Below are 18,733 nucleotides of genomic sequence, written 5' to 3' on the forward strand. Positions count from 1 at the left end.
ATTCAGAAGTGGACTAAGATGGACATGGTTGGTTAGATAATAGACAGTATGAGACAGCCAGAGCACAGCACCACGCCTTTACCTGCTGGACAATAAGACACTGACAGAAACAACGTTCACGTAGACTTCATAATTAACCCCTAGACACTAACCCCTACATATTTCCTAGAACTAGAAAACAAGCAAATCGACAGTGCCACCACTGACCTGCTGGACAATAAAAGTATGACGACCACAACGTTCAGACAGCTCTGTACTGACCGGCTGGAGAGGTTGAGCAGCTCGTGTTTGTCAAGTACAGTAGACTTCTCTAGCTCCCACATCAACCCCTAGCTCCTACCCCCTACCTTCTAGGGCACTAGGATAGACGGCTCCGGCACCAAGTCACGTACGTACCTGCTGGAGAGGTTGAGCAGCTCGTGTTTGTCGGCCACAGTTGACTTCTCCTCTAGCTCCCACATCAGAACGTTGATCAGATGGGAGTTCTTGATCACAATGGGAACCTCCTCAAACATGTGCTCAAAACCAATCATGGCCTTCTTCAATCTGGGGAGAGAAAATAATCAGTTAAGTTCAATTCAAAAGTCAATTACATTCAATTAAGTTCAATTCAATTCGATTTGATTGCCAGCTCTGAAATAAATTAGTTTAATGTACTAAATTTGCCATGTGCGTTTATAAAGCTGGATCCTGTTGACAGCAGTCGTGGTAAACTGAAGGTAGAGACAATTCAACAGGAAGTAGTGCCAGTCTCTCTTCCTGACTTTCATTTAAAGATCACAAAACACCAGCTTATAAAACATCAAATACCGCCACATGAAAGACACCATCATGGAAAAGTGAAGCACTTCTTTGAAATAATATATTATTCAGATTCTCCCCATAATAATGGTGGTGAAATGAGTCTTCAATAGGGGTGATATTGTCCTCCTGGCCTTTCAATCAGTAGCGTATTGAGAGACACTGATGAGGTAGGTAGGTAGGGGTGGGTGTGTGTGTGGGTGGTTAGGTAGGGGTGGGTATTTAGGTAAGAGGGTGTGTGTGTGTGTAATTATCTTTGAAAGACAGGGTTGTTTATTTTTTGGCTGAGTTTATTTTATTTTAAAATCCTAAAGCTGTTATTTTCTGGTCAATTTAATACCAGTCTGCTGTGATTCCTTTTTATAAACTCAGATTGTGGGAACTCAGATCTTTTTCAAATGGCTCTTATTACACATTATTCAGATGCAATTTAAAATCAATGGCCAGCAGCCTGAGGGTCAAAGCCAGCCAGGCAGTGGATAAACACTGCAGTATAGTTGTTTGGCAGCCCCAACACACACTAGTAATAAAACACTATCACATCACTAACAGCTTCTGATGAGGCTCTCCTTGCCCATGGGGAAAATAACATCATGCATTTGAATCTTTTGAAGGGAGTTTCAAAAGCACAGCATTGATGCTGAATTCTTATTCGGAAAAGGTGCAGTTGGTATTTGTGCCTCTGTGTGTGTCTATGTGGTATGTGTGTGTGTCTGTGTGGTGTGTGGTATTGATGGCTTTTGGCAATTCTCATCCAGCTTCTGAAGTGGAGCCTGGTGCCTGTGTGTGTGTGTCTCAGTCGCTTCTCCAGGTGTGTGTGTGTGTCTGTCTCCGTGTGTGTTGGTGCATGTGTGTGCCACTGTGAATCCTCCTACCGTGTGTGTGTGTGTGTGTGTGTGTGTGTGTGTGTGTCTCTCTCGGTCTGTGGTGCCTGGGCTCACCCCTCAGCTGAGAAGTCCTTCTCTTTGCAGATCTCCATCAGTTTGGGTGTTAACCTGTAAGCCTTCAGGGACAGGGAGCCCTGGGCTGTCTTAATGGGATCTAGTGGGGGGGGGAGAGAGAGACAGAGAGAGAGAAGAGAGAGAGAAGCGAGAAAGAGAGAGAGAGAGAGATGTTAAGATTAAAACAAAGGTCTTTAACATTCTATCAATTCGGAACACCAGACAATAAGACTTAACACATACACAACGTATAGGATCTAGAGAGGAGAGAAAAACAACGTATAGGATCTAGAGAGAGGAGAGAAACACAACGTATAGGATCTAGAGAGAGGAGAGAAACACAACGTATAGGATCTAGAGAGGAGAGAAAAACAACGTATAGGATCTAGAGAGAGGAGAGAAACACAACGTATAGGATCTAGAGAGAGGAGAGAAACACAACGTATAGGATCTAGAGAGAGGAGAGAAACACAACGTATAGGATCTAGAGAGGAGAGAAAAACAACGTATAGGATCTAGAGAGAGGAGAGAAACACAACGTATAGGATCTAGAGAGATGACATAAACAACGTATAGGATCTAGAGAGGAGAGAAACAACGTATAGGATCTAGAGAGAGGAGAGAAACACAACGTATAGGATCTATAGAGGAGAGAAACAAAACGTATAGGATCTAGAGAGGAGAGAAACAAAACGTATAGGATCTAGAGAGATGACATAAACAACGTATAGGATCTAGAGAGGAGAGAAACAACGTATAGGATCTAGAGAGAGGAGAGAAACACAACGTATAGGATCTATAGAGGAGAGAAACAAAACGTATAGGATCTAGAGAGGAGAGAAACAAAACGTATAGGATCTAGAGAGATGACAAACAATGTATAGGATTCTAAAGAGAAACACAACGTATACGATCTAGAGAGGAGAGAAACACAACGTATAGGATCTAGAGAGAGGAGAGAAACACAACGTATAGGATCTAGAGAGAGGAGAGAAACACAACGTATAGGATCTAGAGAGAGGAGAGAAACAATGTATAGGATCTAGAGAGAGGAGAGAGAAACACAACATATAGGATCTAGAGAGAGGAGAGAAACAACGTATAGGATTCTAAAGAGAAACACAACGTATATGATCTAGAGAGGAGAGAAACACAACGTACAGGATCTAGAGAGGAGAGAGAAACACAACGTATAGGATCTAGAGAGGAGAGAAACACAACGTATAGGATCTAGAGAGAGGAGAGAGAAACAACATATAGGATCTAGAGAGAGGAGAGAGAAACACAACATATAGGATCTAGAGAGAGGAGAGAAACACAACGTATAGGATCTAGAGAGAGGAGAGAAACACAACGTATAGGATCTAGAGAGAGGAGAGAGAAACACAACGTATAGGATCTAGAGAGAGGAGAGAGAAACACAACGTATAGGATCTAGAGAGGAGAGAAACAACGTATAGGATGCAACGTTCCACCCAGGGCTGCTGGCTGGCTAGTGGCTATTGCTACTGACTTTGTAACACCTTTTGCTTAGTTGTTTCGGTGGGCTGGCCCTCATCTGCTCTGTAAACAAAGTATTCCCATAGTTCGCATCTGGAACCAGTTATGTCAACTGGAGGTATGATGTTTCCGTTTGAAGAAGCCATGCTGCGGGAATTCTCTCTTCTTGTGCTGTCTCAGCTACATGAGCAAGGCCAAGTAGCCTGGCGAGCTCACTACTGCCGCTTTGAAGATGCATACAAACTACTAGACAGACTCCATCCTCTCAATCCTTATAGGACATAAGACACAAGTACCGAAAGTAACAAAAATGATAGTACCGAACCGTTTTTCATGTTCTAGTATTGAAAAAGGACAGAAGTTTTGGTATACCGTGCAACACTACTGACAAGTAAACAGAAACATTGTTTGTTTACTTCACCTCTGGGAAAGATCTAAGTTGACTTTGATTCATACATGTCAATGAACCCGTTTGATTCATACACGTCAATGAACCAGTTTGAGTCATACATGTTAATGAACCAGGCGTTTAAAAAGCCTTTATCCCTCACTACTCCCTCTCTAACTGTGATAATGGAGATTCCCCTGAGGTGCTTTGATCCATTTAGAGCTGTCTGCGTCCCAAATGGCACCCTGTTCCCTATACAGCGCACTACTTTTGACCAGAGAGCCCTATATAGGGAACAGGGTGCCATTTGGAACGAATGCTCGGTATATACTTCATTATTGATTAACAGTGGTCCCTCATTAAACACGCAGAAGACCGAGTGAGTTAAGAACTGCTGGCCTTCCTGACACAAAGTCAGGGAACATTAGTCTCTCCTGTCATGTTAAAAGTGTTCAACTGTTAAACTGAGGAACATTTCCCCATAGAGCTCTGGTAAAACGTAGTGCACTATATCAGGAATAGGTTACCATTTGGGACAGAACCACGGTCATCCCTGAAGATGTCTGAGGACAGGGAACTAATGGAGGAAGATCTGTCAGAGCAATATCATGAGGATGTAATGTTCAAGTCTATCGTATTTAGACCATCATTAAGACTTCCTGAATCACAGCTCCTGACAGAGGAGCAGAGTACATGGCCTGGGTCATGTGATCAATCAACAAACCTAATTTATGTACAGTGCCTTCACAATCCTTTACTTTTTCCACATGTTGTTGTGTTACAGCTTGATGTTTTGTCAATGGCCTACACACAATACCCCCATAATGTCAAAGTGGAATGATCTTTTCTACACATTTTGCATGGATGTCTGTTACTTGAACTCTGTGAAGCATTTATTTGGGCTGCAATCTGAGGTGCAGTTAACTCTAATGAACTTATCCTCTGCAGCAGAGGTAACTCTGGGGCTTCCTTTCCTGTAGCGGTCCTCATGAGAGACAGTTTCATCATAGCGCTTGATCATTTTTGCGACTGCACTTGAAGAAACTTTCAAATTTCTTGAAATTTTCCGGATTGACTGACCTTCTTGTCTTAAAGTAATGATGGACTGTCGTTTCTCTTTGCTTATTTGAGCTGTTCTTGCCATAATATGGACTTGGTCTTTTACCAAATAGGGATATCTTCTGTATACCCCCCTACCTTGTCACAATACAACTGATTGGTTCAAACGCATTAAGACGGAAAGAAATTCCACAAATTAACTTTGACGAAAGAAATTCCACAAATTAACTTTGAACAAGGCACACCTGTTAATTGAAATGCATTCCAGGTGACTACCTCATGAAACTGGTTGAGACAATGCCAAGAGTGTGCAAAGCTGTCATCAAGGCTACTTTGAAAAATCTCAAATATAGAGGAAAACTTGTCTCAGTCTGCTTTCCAACAGACACTGGGAGATGAATTCACCTTTCAGCACTAACACCTTGCTGCATCTTAACAGCAGAATCACTAACACCTTGCTGCACCTTAACAGCAGAATCACTAACACCTTGCTGCACCTTAACAGCAGAATCACTAACACCTTGCTGCACCTTTAACAGCAGAATCACTAACACCTTGCTGCACCTTAACAGCAGAATCACTAACACCTTGCTGCACCTTAACAGCAGAATCACTAACACCTTGCTGCACCTTAACAGCAGAATCACTAACACCTTGCTGCACCTTAACAGCAGAATCACTAACACCTTGCTGCACCTTAACAGCAGAATCACTAACACCTTGCTGCATCTTAACAGCAGAGACAGCAGAATCACTAACACCTTGCTGCACCTTAACAGCAGTATCACTAACACCTTTCTGCATCTTAACAGCAGTATCACTAACACCTTGCTGCATCTTAACAGCAGAGACAGGAGTATCGTGTGTGTCAGGGTGGATATGTCAGCTATGTGTGTCAGGACTGTGTGTGTGCGTCTCTCTGTGTGTGTGTGTGTGTGCGCGTGTGTCAGGTTGGATATGTCAGCTGTGTGTGTCAGGACTGTGTGTGTGTGTGTGTGTGTGTCAGAGGTGTGTGTGTCAGAGGTGTGTGTGTGTGTGTCAGAGGTGGGTGTGTGTGTGTGTCAGAGGTGTGTGTGTGTCAGAGGTGTGTGTGTGTGTGACAGATGGATTACTTACCGTAAATGAGCACAACAGACTCCTCGATGGCGTGCTGGTAGCTGAACTGAGAGTCTAGCAGGGCCCGGCTGACAAATGATCCATAATAGGTTGACTGGTACCAGCCCACATGAAGATGGTCAATGTTCACATGACGTAGAGAACGCATCATCTCCATCTGGTACTGGACTAAAGGAGGAGAGGAGAGAGGGTGTGGGTGAGAAGGGGAGGTGGAGAGAGAGGGGAGGGAAGGAGAGGTGGAGAGAGAGGGGAGGGAAGGAGAGGTGGAGAGAGAGAGGGGAGGGAGGGAGAGATGGAGAGAGATGAGCTTGATCACCGGTCTGATGCAGCATAGTAGCTACATGGATGAAGCATGGCGGCTCCATAGCTGAAGCATTGTCACCTGTCTGATGCAGCATGGTGGCTCCATGGCTGAAGCATGGTGGCTCCATGGCTGAAGCATGGTGGCTCCATGGCTGAAGCATGGTGGCTCCATGGCTGAAGCATGGTGGCTCCATGGCTGAAGCATGGTCACCTGTCTGATGCAGCATGGAGGCTCCATGGCTGAAGCATGGTGGCTCCATGGCTGAAGCATGGTCACCTGTCTGATGCAGCATGGAGGCTCCATGGCTGAAGCTTGGTGGCTCCATGGCTGAAGCATGGTCACCTGTCTGATGCAGCATGGTGGCTCCATGGCTGAAGCATGGTGGCTCCATGGCTGAAGCATGGTGGCTACATGGCTGAAGCATGGTGGCTACATGGCTGAAGCATGGTGGCTACATGGCTGAAGGATGGTCACCTGTCTGATGCAGCATGGTGGCTCCATGGCTGAAGCATGGTCACCTGTAGGATGCAGCATGGTGGCTACATCAATGAAGCACGATCACCTGCCATGGCTGAAGCATGATCACCTGTCTGATGCAGCATGGTGGCTACATGGCTGAAGCACGGTCACCTGTCTGATGCAGCATGGTGGCTACATGGCTGAAGCACGGTCACCTGTCTGATGCAGCATGGTGGCTCCATGGCTGAAGCACGGTCACCTGTCTGATGCAGCATGGTGGCTCCATGGCTGAAGCGTGGGGTTTCTCCTCTGCATTGTGAGCTAATGAGCTAATCATTAGCTAGATCCAGTGCTTCATTTGAGCCAGAGCCTGCCGGAACAGGATCCGGCATCTCTCAGTTTTGGACTTTCGTTCCGGAACCTATTTGCCAGGACCCAGTACCTCTCGTCAGGGAAACTGGAAAGCTTATTTAGGACTATAATTTCCTCATAAATTCGTCAGTTATTCTGCGCTCTTGCACACTCAGATGAGAGTGCTCTGAAATCGGAGTAGATAGCCAGAGTGAATTTACGACCGCACCCGTAGTATAAACCAGCCTTCAGCCTCGAAATCTTTGGTTGTTTAGTACATAGCCTCACATGTGAATCCTTAAAGAGATGGGTGGGGCTAAAGCTTAAGAGGGTGTGAACGATGCTGAATGGGTGTAGACAAAGAAGAGCTCTCCAGTATGTACCAAAACATTCAAGGGCCATTTTCTCAAAAGTGAGGTTACAAGTTTATCAACTTTCAAAGCAGAATTACTTTCCCATTGTTCCTCAACTGTAGTGTATGATATATCATTCACTTATATCCAATGTAAAAAACACAATTTCAAATTTTGCTACATAAGACCGAATCGAGCCAGTCGGTCACATATACCAAAGAAAAAACGCCACCTGCTGGAGAAGACAGATTTTGGGGCCAGATATCCGGTCATGGCTAGAAGGGATCCAGCTTTTGTCAAATTAACATCAGATTTGACATTTCGTAGCAGGTTAGATGAATTTACGCAGCAGGTTAGAATTAACGTGGCATGTTAGGATAATTAGGTTAAGGTTAGGAAAAGGGTTAGGGTTAGCTTAAACGCAAAAACCATCAACTTCTCACATTAATTTGACAAAAGCTAGAACCTTTCTAGCCATCTCCCAGTTATCCCTCCCGCTGTGCCTCTTCCTCTCTGGTGTGACTCACACATTTCAGTTCATTACTAACGTGCCGCCCTTGGGCAAATCAGTTTCATTTAGTAAATGCCAGATCTCTATGGCAAGACGCATCATTCACCCAAGTTGCGTCAAAATTGGAGACCGATCCATAGTCCCCCTCCCCGATTTCATCGCAGGGGACAGTAATGCTGTAAGAGCTATCCTTGATTGTGGTTAGTGCTAACCGGGATCCTTGGTACGTCTCTACCCTAAATCCTAACCTTAACCCATATAAAGGTCAACTTCAAATGGGGTAATGTCAGAGTTGGGACATCCCAAGGATTCCGGATAGCAAGGACCTCGATTTTGTACCCTATGTTGTGATTCACACCAAATATGTTGTCTTCTTACACTATTCAAACCCCACAATCAAATAAACAGCTTATTAAACTCTTAGCCTATAGATCACATATTGCAAACAAATAATCTGAACATCATGTCAGTACAAAACTCCACACATATTATGGCATTTATGTGCATCCTTGACAATCGCTAATCAATATCCAAAAATACCACGTTTTTTCCCAAGAACCTAAACATCATCATCTTCTCTCTATTGTGGCACCAATGTGAGGCTTTATGTCAGGGGAAACAGTGTTGCAGTAGTCTAATGTGAGGGGTTATGGCAGGGGAAACAGTGTTGCAGTAGTCTAATGTGAGGGGTTATGTCAGGGGAAACAGTGTTGCAGTAGTCTAATGTGAGGGGTTATGTCAGGGGAAACAGTGTTGCAGTAGTCTAATGTGAGGGGTTATGTCAGGGGAAACAGTGTTGCAGTAGTCTAGTGTGAGGGGTTATGGCAGGGGAAACAGTGTTGCAGTAGTCTAATGTGAGGGGTTATGTCAGGGGAAACAGTGTTGCAGTAGTCTAATGTGAGGGGTTATGTCAGGGGAAACAGTGTTGCAGTAGTCTAATGTGAGGGGTTATGTCAGGGGAAACAGTGTTGCAGTAGTCTAGTGTGAGGGGTTATGGCAGAGGAAACAGTGTTGCAGTAGTCTAGTGTGAGGGGTTATGTCAGGGGAAACAGTGTTGCAGTAGTCTAGTGTGTGGGGTTATGTCAGGGGAAACAGTGTTGCAGTAGTCTAGTGTGTGGGGTTATGTCAGGGGAAACAGTGTTGCAGTAGTCTAATGTGAGGGGTTATGGCAGGGGAAACAGTGTGGCAGTAGTCTAGTGTGAGGGGTTATGGCAGGGGAAACAGTGTTGCAGTAGTCTAGTGTGAGGGGTTATGGCAGGGGAAACAGTGTTGCAGTAATCTAGTGTGAGGGGTTATGGCAGTAGTCTAGTGTGAGGGGTTATGGTAGAGGAAACAGTGTTGCAGTAGTCTAGTGTGAGGGGTTATGGCAGGGGAAACAGTGTTGCAGTAGTCTAGTGTGAGGGGTTATGGCAGGGGAAACAGTGTTGCAGTAATCTAGTGTGAGGGGTTATGGCAGGGGAAACAGTGTTGCAGTAATCTAGTGTGAGGGGTTATGGCAGTAGTCTAGTGTGAGGGGTTATGGTAGAGGAAACAGTGTTGCAGTAGTCTAGTGTGAGGGGTTATGGCAGGGGAAACAGTGTTGCAGTAGTCTAGTGTGAGGGGTTATGGCAGGGGAAACAGTGTTGCAGTAGTCTAGTGTGAGGGGTTATGGCAGGGGAAACAGTGTTGCAGTAGTCTAGTGTGAGGGGTTATGGCAGGGGAAACAGTGTTGCAGTAGTCTAGTGTGTGGGGTTATGTCAGGGGAAACAGTGTTGCAGTAGTCTAATGTGAGGGGTTATGGCAGGGGAAACAGTGTGGCAGTAGTCTAATGTGAGGGGTTATGGCAGGGGAAACAGTGTTGCAGTAGTCTAGTGTGAGGGGTTATGGCAGGGGAAACAGTGTTGCAGTAGTCTAGTGTGAGGGGTTATGGCAGTAGTCTAGTGTGAGGGGTTATGGCAGAGGAAACAGTGTTGCAGTAGTCTAGTGTGAGGGGTTATGGCAGGGGAAACAGTGTTGCAGTAGTCTAGTGTGAGGGGTTGTGGCAGAGGAAACAGTGTTGCAGTAGTCTAGTGTGAGGGGTTATGTCAGGGGAAACAGTGTTGCAGTAGTCTAGTGTGAGGGGTTATGGCAGAGGAAACAGTGTTGCAGTAGTCTAGTGTGAGGGGTTATGTCAGGGGAAACAGTGTTGCAGTAGTCTAATGTGAGGGGTTAAGTCAGGGGAAACAGTGTTGCAGTAGTCTAATGTGAGGGGTTATGGCAGGGGAAACAGTGTTGCAGTAGTCTAGTGTGAGGGGTTATGGCAGTAGTCTAGTGTGAGGGGTTATGGCAGAGGAAACAGTGTTGCAGTAGTCTAGTGTGAGGGGTTATGGCAGGGGAAACAGTGTTGCAGTAGTCTAGTGTGAGGGGTTGTGGCAGAGGAAACAGTGTTGCAGTAGTCTAGTGTGAGGGGTTATGTCAGGGGAAACAGTGTTGCAGTAGTCTAGTGTGAGGGGTTATGGCAGAGGAAACAGTGTTGCAGTAGTCTAGTGTGAGGGGTTATGTCAGGGGAAACAGTGTTGCAGTAGTCTAATGTGAGGGGTTAAGTCAGGGGAAACAGTGTTGCAGTAGTCTAATGTGAGGGGTTATGGCAGGGGAAACAGTGTTGCAGTAGTCTAGTGTGAGGGGTTATGGCAGTAGTCTAGTGTGAGGGGTTATGGCAGAGGAAACAGTGTTGCAGTAGTCTAATGTGAGGGGTTATGTCAGGGGAAACAGTGTTGCAGTAGTCTAATGTGAGGGGTTATGTCAGGGGAAACAGTGTTGCAGTAGTCTAATGTGAGGGGTTATGGCAGGGGAAACAGTGTGGCAGTAGTCTAATGTGAGGGGTTATGGCAGGGGAAACAGTGTTGCAGTAGTCTAGTGTGAGGGGTTATGGCAGGGGAAACAGTGTTGCAGTAGTCTAGTGTGAGGGGTTATGGCAGGGGAAACAGTGTTGCAGTAGTCTAGTGTGAGGGGTTATGGCAGTAGTCTAGTGTGAGGGGTTATGTCAGGGGAAACAGTGTTGCAGTAGTCTAGTGTGAGGGGTTATGGCAGTAGTCTAGTGTGAGGGGTTATGGCAGAGGAAACAGTGTTGCAGTAGTCTAGTGTGAGGGGTTATGTCAGGGGAAACAGTGTTGCAGTAGTCTAGTGTGTGGGGTTATGTCAGGGGAAACAGTGTTGCAGTAGTCTAGTGTGTGGGGTTATGTCAGGGGAAACAGTGTTGCAGTAGTCTAGTGTGTGGGGTTATGTCAGGGGAAACAGTGTTGCAGTAGTCTAGTGTGTGGGGTTATGTCAGGGGAAACAGTGTTGCAGTAGTCTAGTGTGTGGGGTTATGTCAGGGGAAACAGTGTTGCAGTAGTCTAGTGTGAGGGGTTATGGCAGTAGTCTAGTGTGAGGGGTTATGGCAGAGGAAACAGTGTTGCAGTAGTCTAGTGTGTGGGGTTATGGCAGGGGAAACAGTGTTGCAGTAGTCTAGTGTGAGGGGTTATGGCAGGGGAAACAGTGTTGCAGTAGTCTAGTGTGTGGGGTTATGGCAGGGGAAACAGTGTTGCAGTAGTCTAGTGTGTGGGGTTATGGCAGTAGTCTAGTGTGAGGGGTTATGGCAGAGGAAACAGTGTTGCAGTAGTCTAGTGTGAGGGGTTATGTCAGGGGAAACAGTGTTGCAGTAGTCTAGTGTGAGGGGTTATGGCAGTAGTCTAGTGTGAGGGGTTATGGCAGAGGAAACAGTGTTGCAGTAGTCTAGTGTGAGGGGTTATGGCAGTAGTCTAGTGTGAGGGGTTATGGCAGAGGAAACAGTGTTGCAGTAGTCTAGTGTGAGGGGTTATGGCAGGGGAAACAGTGTTGCAGTAGTCTAGTGTGAGGGGTTATGGCAGAGGAAACAGTGTTGCAGTAGTCTAGTGTGTGGGGTTATGGCAGTAGTCTAGTGTGAGGGGTTATGGCAGTAGTCTAGTGTGTGGTGTGGGAATAACGACAAGCAAACCTGGGGTTTTGTGTTCACATTGCCCTTACAAAACTGGTCTGAAAGGACCAAGTATGAAAACACCTTAATAGTGTGTCAAACTATTTGGTCTGTAGTGTACCAGTATGTCTTAGTGGAAGCATATCTAGCTAAGATGATATCAGAATACTGACACAGGGTTTCCCGGGGTCTGCTGCAGGGGAACCCCATAGGGGTCTTATTAACTAAGGGGAGTGGCAGAGACCAAATCCTACCAGATACCTCTGGATCACTGCTATACACTCACTAGTAGTCACTACCACACAGCCATTACTCCCTAGACAGCCCTACCAGATATCCCAGGGTCACTGTTCTACAGTCACTACTACTGACAGCCCTTTAATTGACTCCCTACCTACAATACATCCTTACCCCGATACTAACGACCTTCAGCAACCTTTCATGCTTTGGTATCTTCCCAGAATTCAGGACAGTAGCTTGTTAGTGAGAGCCACGATTGGAGACTTCTCCCTTCCTATAGTCAGACTACGCTGTCAGTCAGGTGAAGCAGCAGGGGCTCCGGTCAGAGGAATGCTCTCTGATGAGGTACTGACTGACACACAGACCTGACAGACAGGAGACATACTGAGAAACACTTGAACATTCAGAACACACACTATAAGAAGAGCAGTAGGTTACCAATTCAAAGCACAAACACAAGGTCCTCTAGACCACGTACCTTCATCAAAGTCAGCGTCGTCCTCGGTGTGTTGAGGGAAGGGGAAACAGTTGGTGATCTCTAGCCGGTCCTCCACCACCAGGCCCAGTAGCACACCCTGAACCACCTCACTGCCCTGGCCCTCCTCCTGGTAATGCTTGATCATCTTCAGGACCACCTGTAGGAGGGGGGGGGTGAGATGATTTCAGAAAGGGCAAGACAAAGTATTTCTAAGAAACCAGCCACTGTAGTGGATTATTGGTTTTCACTGGACTCAGAGAATCATTCTGACTGTGCTGCTACTAACACAACATGGACACGTTATCCCCAGCCTTGCATGGCTTCTCTGGAAGAGTTGGACAAAGACCCAAATGAGAGACGCCCTTTTTGATGGAGTGCCAGATTTCAGCTCTCATACTGAATCAGAGACACCATGGATGGATGGCAGGGCAGAGGCCTGCTGCTCTGTTGTTCCAGAGAGAACGCACTGGGGATGAGGAAGATCAAGTGAAAAGTAAGGACAACAGTGTGAATAAACAAGAGTAACAAGCTGAAAACAACAAGTCAGGGAGTTTGTCAAGCATTGGAAGTAGCTAACTGAGGCTTCTACCCAGATTACCTGTTAATCTGGTGTAACGCTAAATAGAACTGTTGGTAGTGGCCTCCATGCAGGGCTGGGCCACACGGCCTCCATGCAGGGCTGGGCCACACGGCCTCCATGCAGGGCTGGGCCACACGGCCTCCATGCAGGGCTGGGCCACACGGCCTCCATGCAGGGCTGGGCCACACGGCCTCCATGCAGGGCTGGGCCACACGGCCAAAATAATCATAGCTCAATTTTTTCTAATTCATGGGCGATTCACGAAATGCAAAAAAAAAACTGAACAAAAATATAAACGCAACATGTAAAATGTTGGTCCCATGTTTCATGAGCTGAAATCCCAGAAATGTTCCATACGCACAAAAAGCTTATTTCTCTCAAATTTTGTGCACAAATTTGTTGACATCCCTGTTCGTGAGCATTTCTCCTTTACCAAGATAATCCATCCACTTGACAGGTGTGGCATATCAAGAAGCTGATTAAACAGCATGATCATTATACAGGTGCACCTTGTGCTGGGGACAATAAAAGGCCACTAAAATGTGCAGTTGTGTCACAACACAATGCCACAGATGTCTCAAGTTTTGAAGGAGCGGGAAATTGGCATTCTGACTGCAGGAATGTCCACCAGAGCTGTTGCCAGAGAATTGAATGTTAATTTCTCTACCATAAGCTGCCTCCAAAGCCGCTTTAGAGAATTTGGCAGTACGTCCAACCGGCCTCACCACCGCAGACCAAGTGTAACCACGCCAGCCCAGGACCTCCACATCGGGCTTCTTCACGGGATCGTCTCAGACCAGCCACCCAGACAGCTGATGAAACTGAGCAGTATTTCTGTCTTTAATAGTCCTTTTGTGGGGAAAAACTCAGTCTGATTGGCTGGGCCTGGCTCCCCAGTGGGTGTGCCCCTGCCAAGTCATGTCAAATCCATAGATTAGGGCATCATTTATTTATATGAGCGTTTATGTCCGCTTGTTCTCATGTTGTATTTTTGGTCTCGTCTCCTTCGCTCCTTCTGTGCTGTGCACCTTCCCATTTACACCAGAGATCTGTATATAATGAAGAGATGCACCTCCCCATTTACACCAGAGATCTCTATATAATGAAGAGATGCACGTCTCCGCCCTAACAATGGGAGTCGTTGCCCCAAAGGCAGGCGACAAGCTTAGGTCCAAAATAAGCCCATAGAAACACATTGGCCTTATTTTGGACAGATTTTAGCGAGAGTAAAGCCTCTTGCTTCGCCTCTTCCTCTATGGTTTACACACACCAAGCCCCTCCCCCTGCCTCTCACGCCAACAAAGTTGAGAGATCACATCTTCGTCTCTGACGAGCGGTTTCAACTCGCTACTTGCATTTGAGGTTTGGTCCAACAGAAAATCTGTGATATGGACACCAAAACACAGAGACATTATTTTACTGTAATAGAGAAGTCAACATTTCTAACGATACACTTTTTATGTCTCAACTGCTCAAATTGAGCACAGATCAGACACTACCAAAACGAAAGTATCAATGAACATTGATTCTGGGAAATTAATGCTCAGTTTGTCATACACAGCATTGGGGTACCACTAGCAGCATTTTAGCCAAAGACTGTTAAACTAGCTGTCCAGTCTGTGTTTTATAAATGTGCAATAAGCATAAAACAATTATTAGGAATTGGCAACTCGTTCTCATTCTGAGAAATAAGGTAGGCCACTTGATTTCAACATCTCAACAAAGTGGACAGGCTAACACGCTTTTCAAACAGTTGGAGACAGATTGACGGGTGTGTTCATAACAATTCAACTGTTTAACATTGTTTGCCAGCAAATACAGTGCATTGGGAAAGTATTCAGACACCTTGACTTTTACCTCTTTGTTACGTTACAGTCTTATTCTAAAATGGATTTTTTTTTTTTTATGTTCCTCAGCAATCTACACACAATACCCCATTATGACAAAGCGAAAAGAGGTTGTTATACATTTTTGCACATTTATAAAATAAAAATACCTTATTTACATAAGTATTCAGACCCTTTGCTATGAGACTCAAAATTGAGCTCAGGTGTATCCTGTTTCCATTGATCATCCTTGAGATGTTACTACAACTTGATTGGAGTCCACCTGTGGTAAATTAAATTCATTGGACATGATTTGGAAAGGCACACACCTGTCTATATAAGGTCCCACAGTTTACAGTGCATGTCAGAGCGAAAACCAAGCCATGAGGTCGAAGGAATTGTCCGTAGAGCTCCGACACAGGATTGTGTCAGGGCACAGATCTGGGGAAGGGTACCAAAAAATGTCTGCAGCATTGAGGTTCCCCAAGAACACAGTGTCCTCAATCATTCTTAAACGGAATAAGTTTGGAAACACCAAGACTCTTCCTAGAGCTGGTCACCCGGCCAAACTGAGCAATCGGGGGAGAAGGGCCTTGGTCAGGGAGGTGACCAAGAACCAGATGGTCACTCTGACAGAGCTCTAGAGTTCCTCTGTGGAGATGGGAGAATCTTCCAGAAGGACAACCATCTCTGCAGCACTCCACCAATCAGGCCTTTATGGAAGAGTGGCCAGACGGAAGCCACTCCTCAGTAAAAGCCACATGACACGCTTGGAGTTTGCCAAAAGGCACCTAAGGGACTCTCAGACCATGAGAAACAAGATTCTCTGGTCTGATGAAACCAAGATTGAACTCTTTGGCCTGAATGCCAAGCGTCACGTCTGGATTAAACCTGGCACCATCCATAAGGTGAAGCATGGTGGTGGCAGCATCATGCGGTGGGGATGTTTTTCAGCAGCAGCTACTGGGAGACTAGTCAGGATTGAGGGAAAGATGAACGGAGCAAAGTACTGAGAGAACCTTGATGAAAACCTGCTTCAGAGCGCTCAGGACCTCAGACTGGGGCGAAGGTTCACCTTCCAACAGGACAACGACCCTAAGCACACAGCCAAGACAACGCAGGAGTGGCTTCGGGACAAGGTTCTGAATGTCCTTGAGTGGGCCAGCCAGAACCCAATCAAACACTTCTGGAGACCTGAAAATAGCTGTGCAGCGACGCTCCCCATCCAACCTGACAGAGCGGATCTGCAGAGAAGAATGGGAGAAACTCCCCAAATACAGGTGTGCCAAGCTTGTAGCGTCATACCCAAGAAGACTTGAGGCTGTAATCGCTGCCAAAGGTGCTTCAACAAAATACTGAGTAAAGGGTCTGAATACTTATGCCAAAAAAAAAAAAAATTATACATTTGCAAAAAAATCTAAAAACCTGTTTTTGCTTTGTCATTATGGGGTATTTTGTGTAGATTGATGAGGGGGGAAAACGATTTAATCCATTTTAGAATAAGGCTGTAATGTAACAAAATGTGGAAAAAGCCAAGGGTGAAGGGCGTGACATGCTGGATGCTTCTATGAAAATGTTGTTGATCAGTAGGCTAATATAAGTCCCACATGGAAGGCAAACAGATTGTCATCTGTAGCACCATAGACTCCACTGACCAGCCAAAATAACCTCAATAACTCAATGCATGACACACACTCCTATTGAATATGCATTCACCTGTATTGTGAGTAGGCCTATGCCATCTTAATTTACCCAGTTTATGAAGTGATTTACCATTCAAATAACATTATTACCATTATGTTGTTATGTAGTTAGATTGGTACAAACAAAGTCACGTGTTGTTTGGTTTTAAAATGGATGCATTAATGCATAACATGGCTGTCTCTGGGAAATGATGTCAAACATTTTCAAATGTATTGATGCTGAATATTGGCCATCGGCCTCTTTAACCCCCAAAAACCAATAGTTCTCTACTTATCTCCCTCACAGCAGTCAAGCAACGCATTCCACCAAGAGTCCTTCACAATATAGTTTGGTTGGGCCACGACTAGACCTCGTTTCAAATGTATGAAGAGATATGAAAAATGTATGCACTCACTAAGAGCCAAACGTCCCATCACTACTCTGCGTCTGCACACTTTGTCAGACCCCCCCCTACACGATTAAAGTAGTTGACCTATTTTGAGATCAAAGTGGCAAATATCACCGAAAAGTTAAGTGTGAGCTTTTTTTGTTTGAGTAATGTGTGTTTTGTTCTGTGGACACAGTAGGGGCCACTTCTGGCACTGACTGTCAGTCGTGTGTTCTGTGTGATGCCTGGACATGAATGTGCCTCAAATTGACAGACATGGCAACATCTCTCTTTGAACTATGCATGTGTTCCCATGGCTACAGACTAGCTACATACAATAACCAGACCGCCTACAGGGAGGAGGTGAGGGCTCTGGGAGTGTGGTGCCAGGAAAATAACCTCTCACTCAATGTCAACAAAACAAAGGAGATGATCGTGGACTTCAGGAAACAGCAGAGGGTGCACCCCCCTATCCACATCGACGGGACCGCAGTGGAGAAGGTGGAAAGCTTCAAGTTCCTTGGCATACGCATCACCAACAAAGTGAAATGGTCCACACACGCAGACAGTGTGGTGAAGAATGCTCAACAGAGCCTCTTCAACCCCAGGAGGCTGAAGAAATTTGGCTTAGCACCTAAAACCCTCAAACTTTTACAGATGCACAATTGAGAGCATCCTGTCGGGCTGTATCACCGCCTGGTACAGCAACTGCACCGCCCACAACCGCAGGGCTCTCCAGAGGGTGGTGCGGTCTGCCGAACGCATTACAGGGGGCAAACTACCCGCCCACCAAGACACCTACAGCACCAGATGTCACAGGAAGGCCAAAAAGATCATCAAGGACATCAACCACCCGAGCCACTGCCTGTTCACCCAGCTATCATCCAGAAGGCGAGGTCAGTACAGGTGCATCAAAGCTGGGACCAAGAGAATGAAAAACAGCTTCTATCTCAAGGCCATCAGACTGTTAAATAGCCATCACTAGCACATTAGAGGCTGCTGCTGCCTATTGAAATCACTGGCCACTTTAAGAAATGGAACACTAGTCACTTTAATAATGTTTACATATCTTGCACTACTCATCTCATATGTATTTACTGTATTCTATAATTTTCTACTGTATCTTAGTCCATGCCGCTCTGTCATTGCTTGTCCATATATGTATATATTCTTAAATTCCATTCCTACAGTTTTGTGTGTATTGGGTATATGTTGTGTAATTGTTAGATATTACTGCACTGTCGGAGCTAGAAGCACAAGCTTTTCGCTACACCCGCTATAACATCTGCTAAAACACGTGTATTTGACAAATACAATTTGATTTGATTTGGTTTGAGATGGATATTCTGCCATATGGAAGGAGTCACATCACTTCTCCATCATTTTCTAGAGAAAATGGCTAACTACCTAACGTTAGCTACAAGACCGTGGTCATTGTCTGGCAATCGGGTTTTTGTCACAACAACAAATGTAGACAGTGATACTATCCAACCACATTTTACAGTTAGGACACATTCCATCCACCGCGCTTTTGTGTCCGCCATGATGCTAAAGCTAGCTAGACTAGCCAGACTTTCGAGCCTGCCTATCCTGTCCCACAGCCTCCAAAACAGAAAGAATGAACCTCCTAATTAACTCACCAGACCCTCGATCTGAATTTGCTTCACAGGAGAATCCAAAGTTGCTCCCGGAGACGTGGAAGCCATCGGGGCGGTTGGTGTCGAAGTTGATTCCTTGCGAGTAGCCATTCTAAAACACGCGAAAGGAGGGAAGAAAGAGCGGGTGGGACAGAGTGCACCGCCT

The 18,733-nt window shown here is 45.6% G+C and overlaps 1 protein-coding gene across 1 annotated transcript in view; it reads right to left on the reverse strand.

Moving 5' to 3' along the window:
• Positions 1 to 18,733, reverse strand: part of LOC311115959 (eukaryotic translation initiation factor 3 subunit H) — a 30,548-nt gene extending 11,815 nt beyond the window's left edge. The window contains exons 1-5 of the mRNA XM_084157360.1: positions 18,571 to 18,733; positions 12,454 to 12,610; positions 5,806 to 5,973; positions 1,743 to 1,842; positions 397 to 546 (exon numbers count right to left, since the gene is read on the reverse strand). Of these exons, the coding sequence (XP_084013486.1) occupies positions 397 to 546; positions 1,743 to 1,842; positions 5,806 to 5,973; positions 12,454 to 12,610; positions 18,571 to 18,678 (683 nt within the window). The 5' untranslated portion in view covers positions 18,679 to 18,733. The remainder of the gene's footprint in view (positions 1 to 396; positions 547 to 1,742; positions 1,843 to 5,805; positions 5,974 to 12,453; positions 12,611 to 18,570) is intronic.

This window comes from Coregonus lavaretus (genome assembly GCF_964263955.1).
Source record: "Coregonus lavaretus genome assembly, chromosome: 3".
Classification (NCBI taxonomy): Eukaryota; Metazoa; Chordata; class Actinopteri; order Salmoniformes; family Salmonidae; genus Coregonus; species Coregonus lavaretus.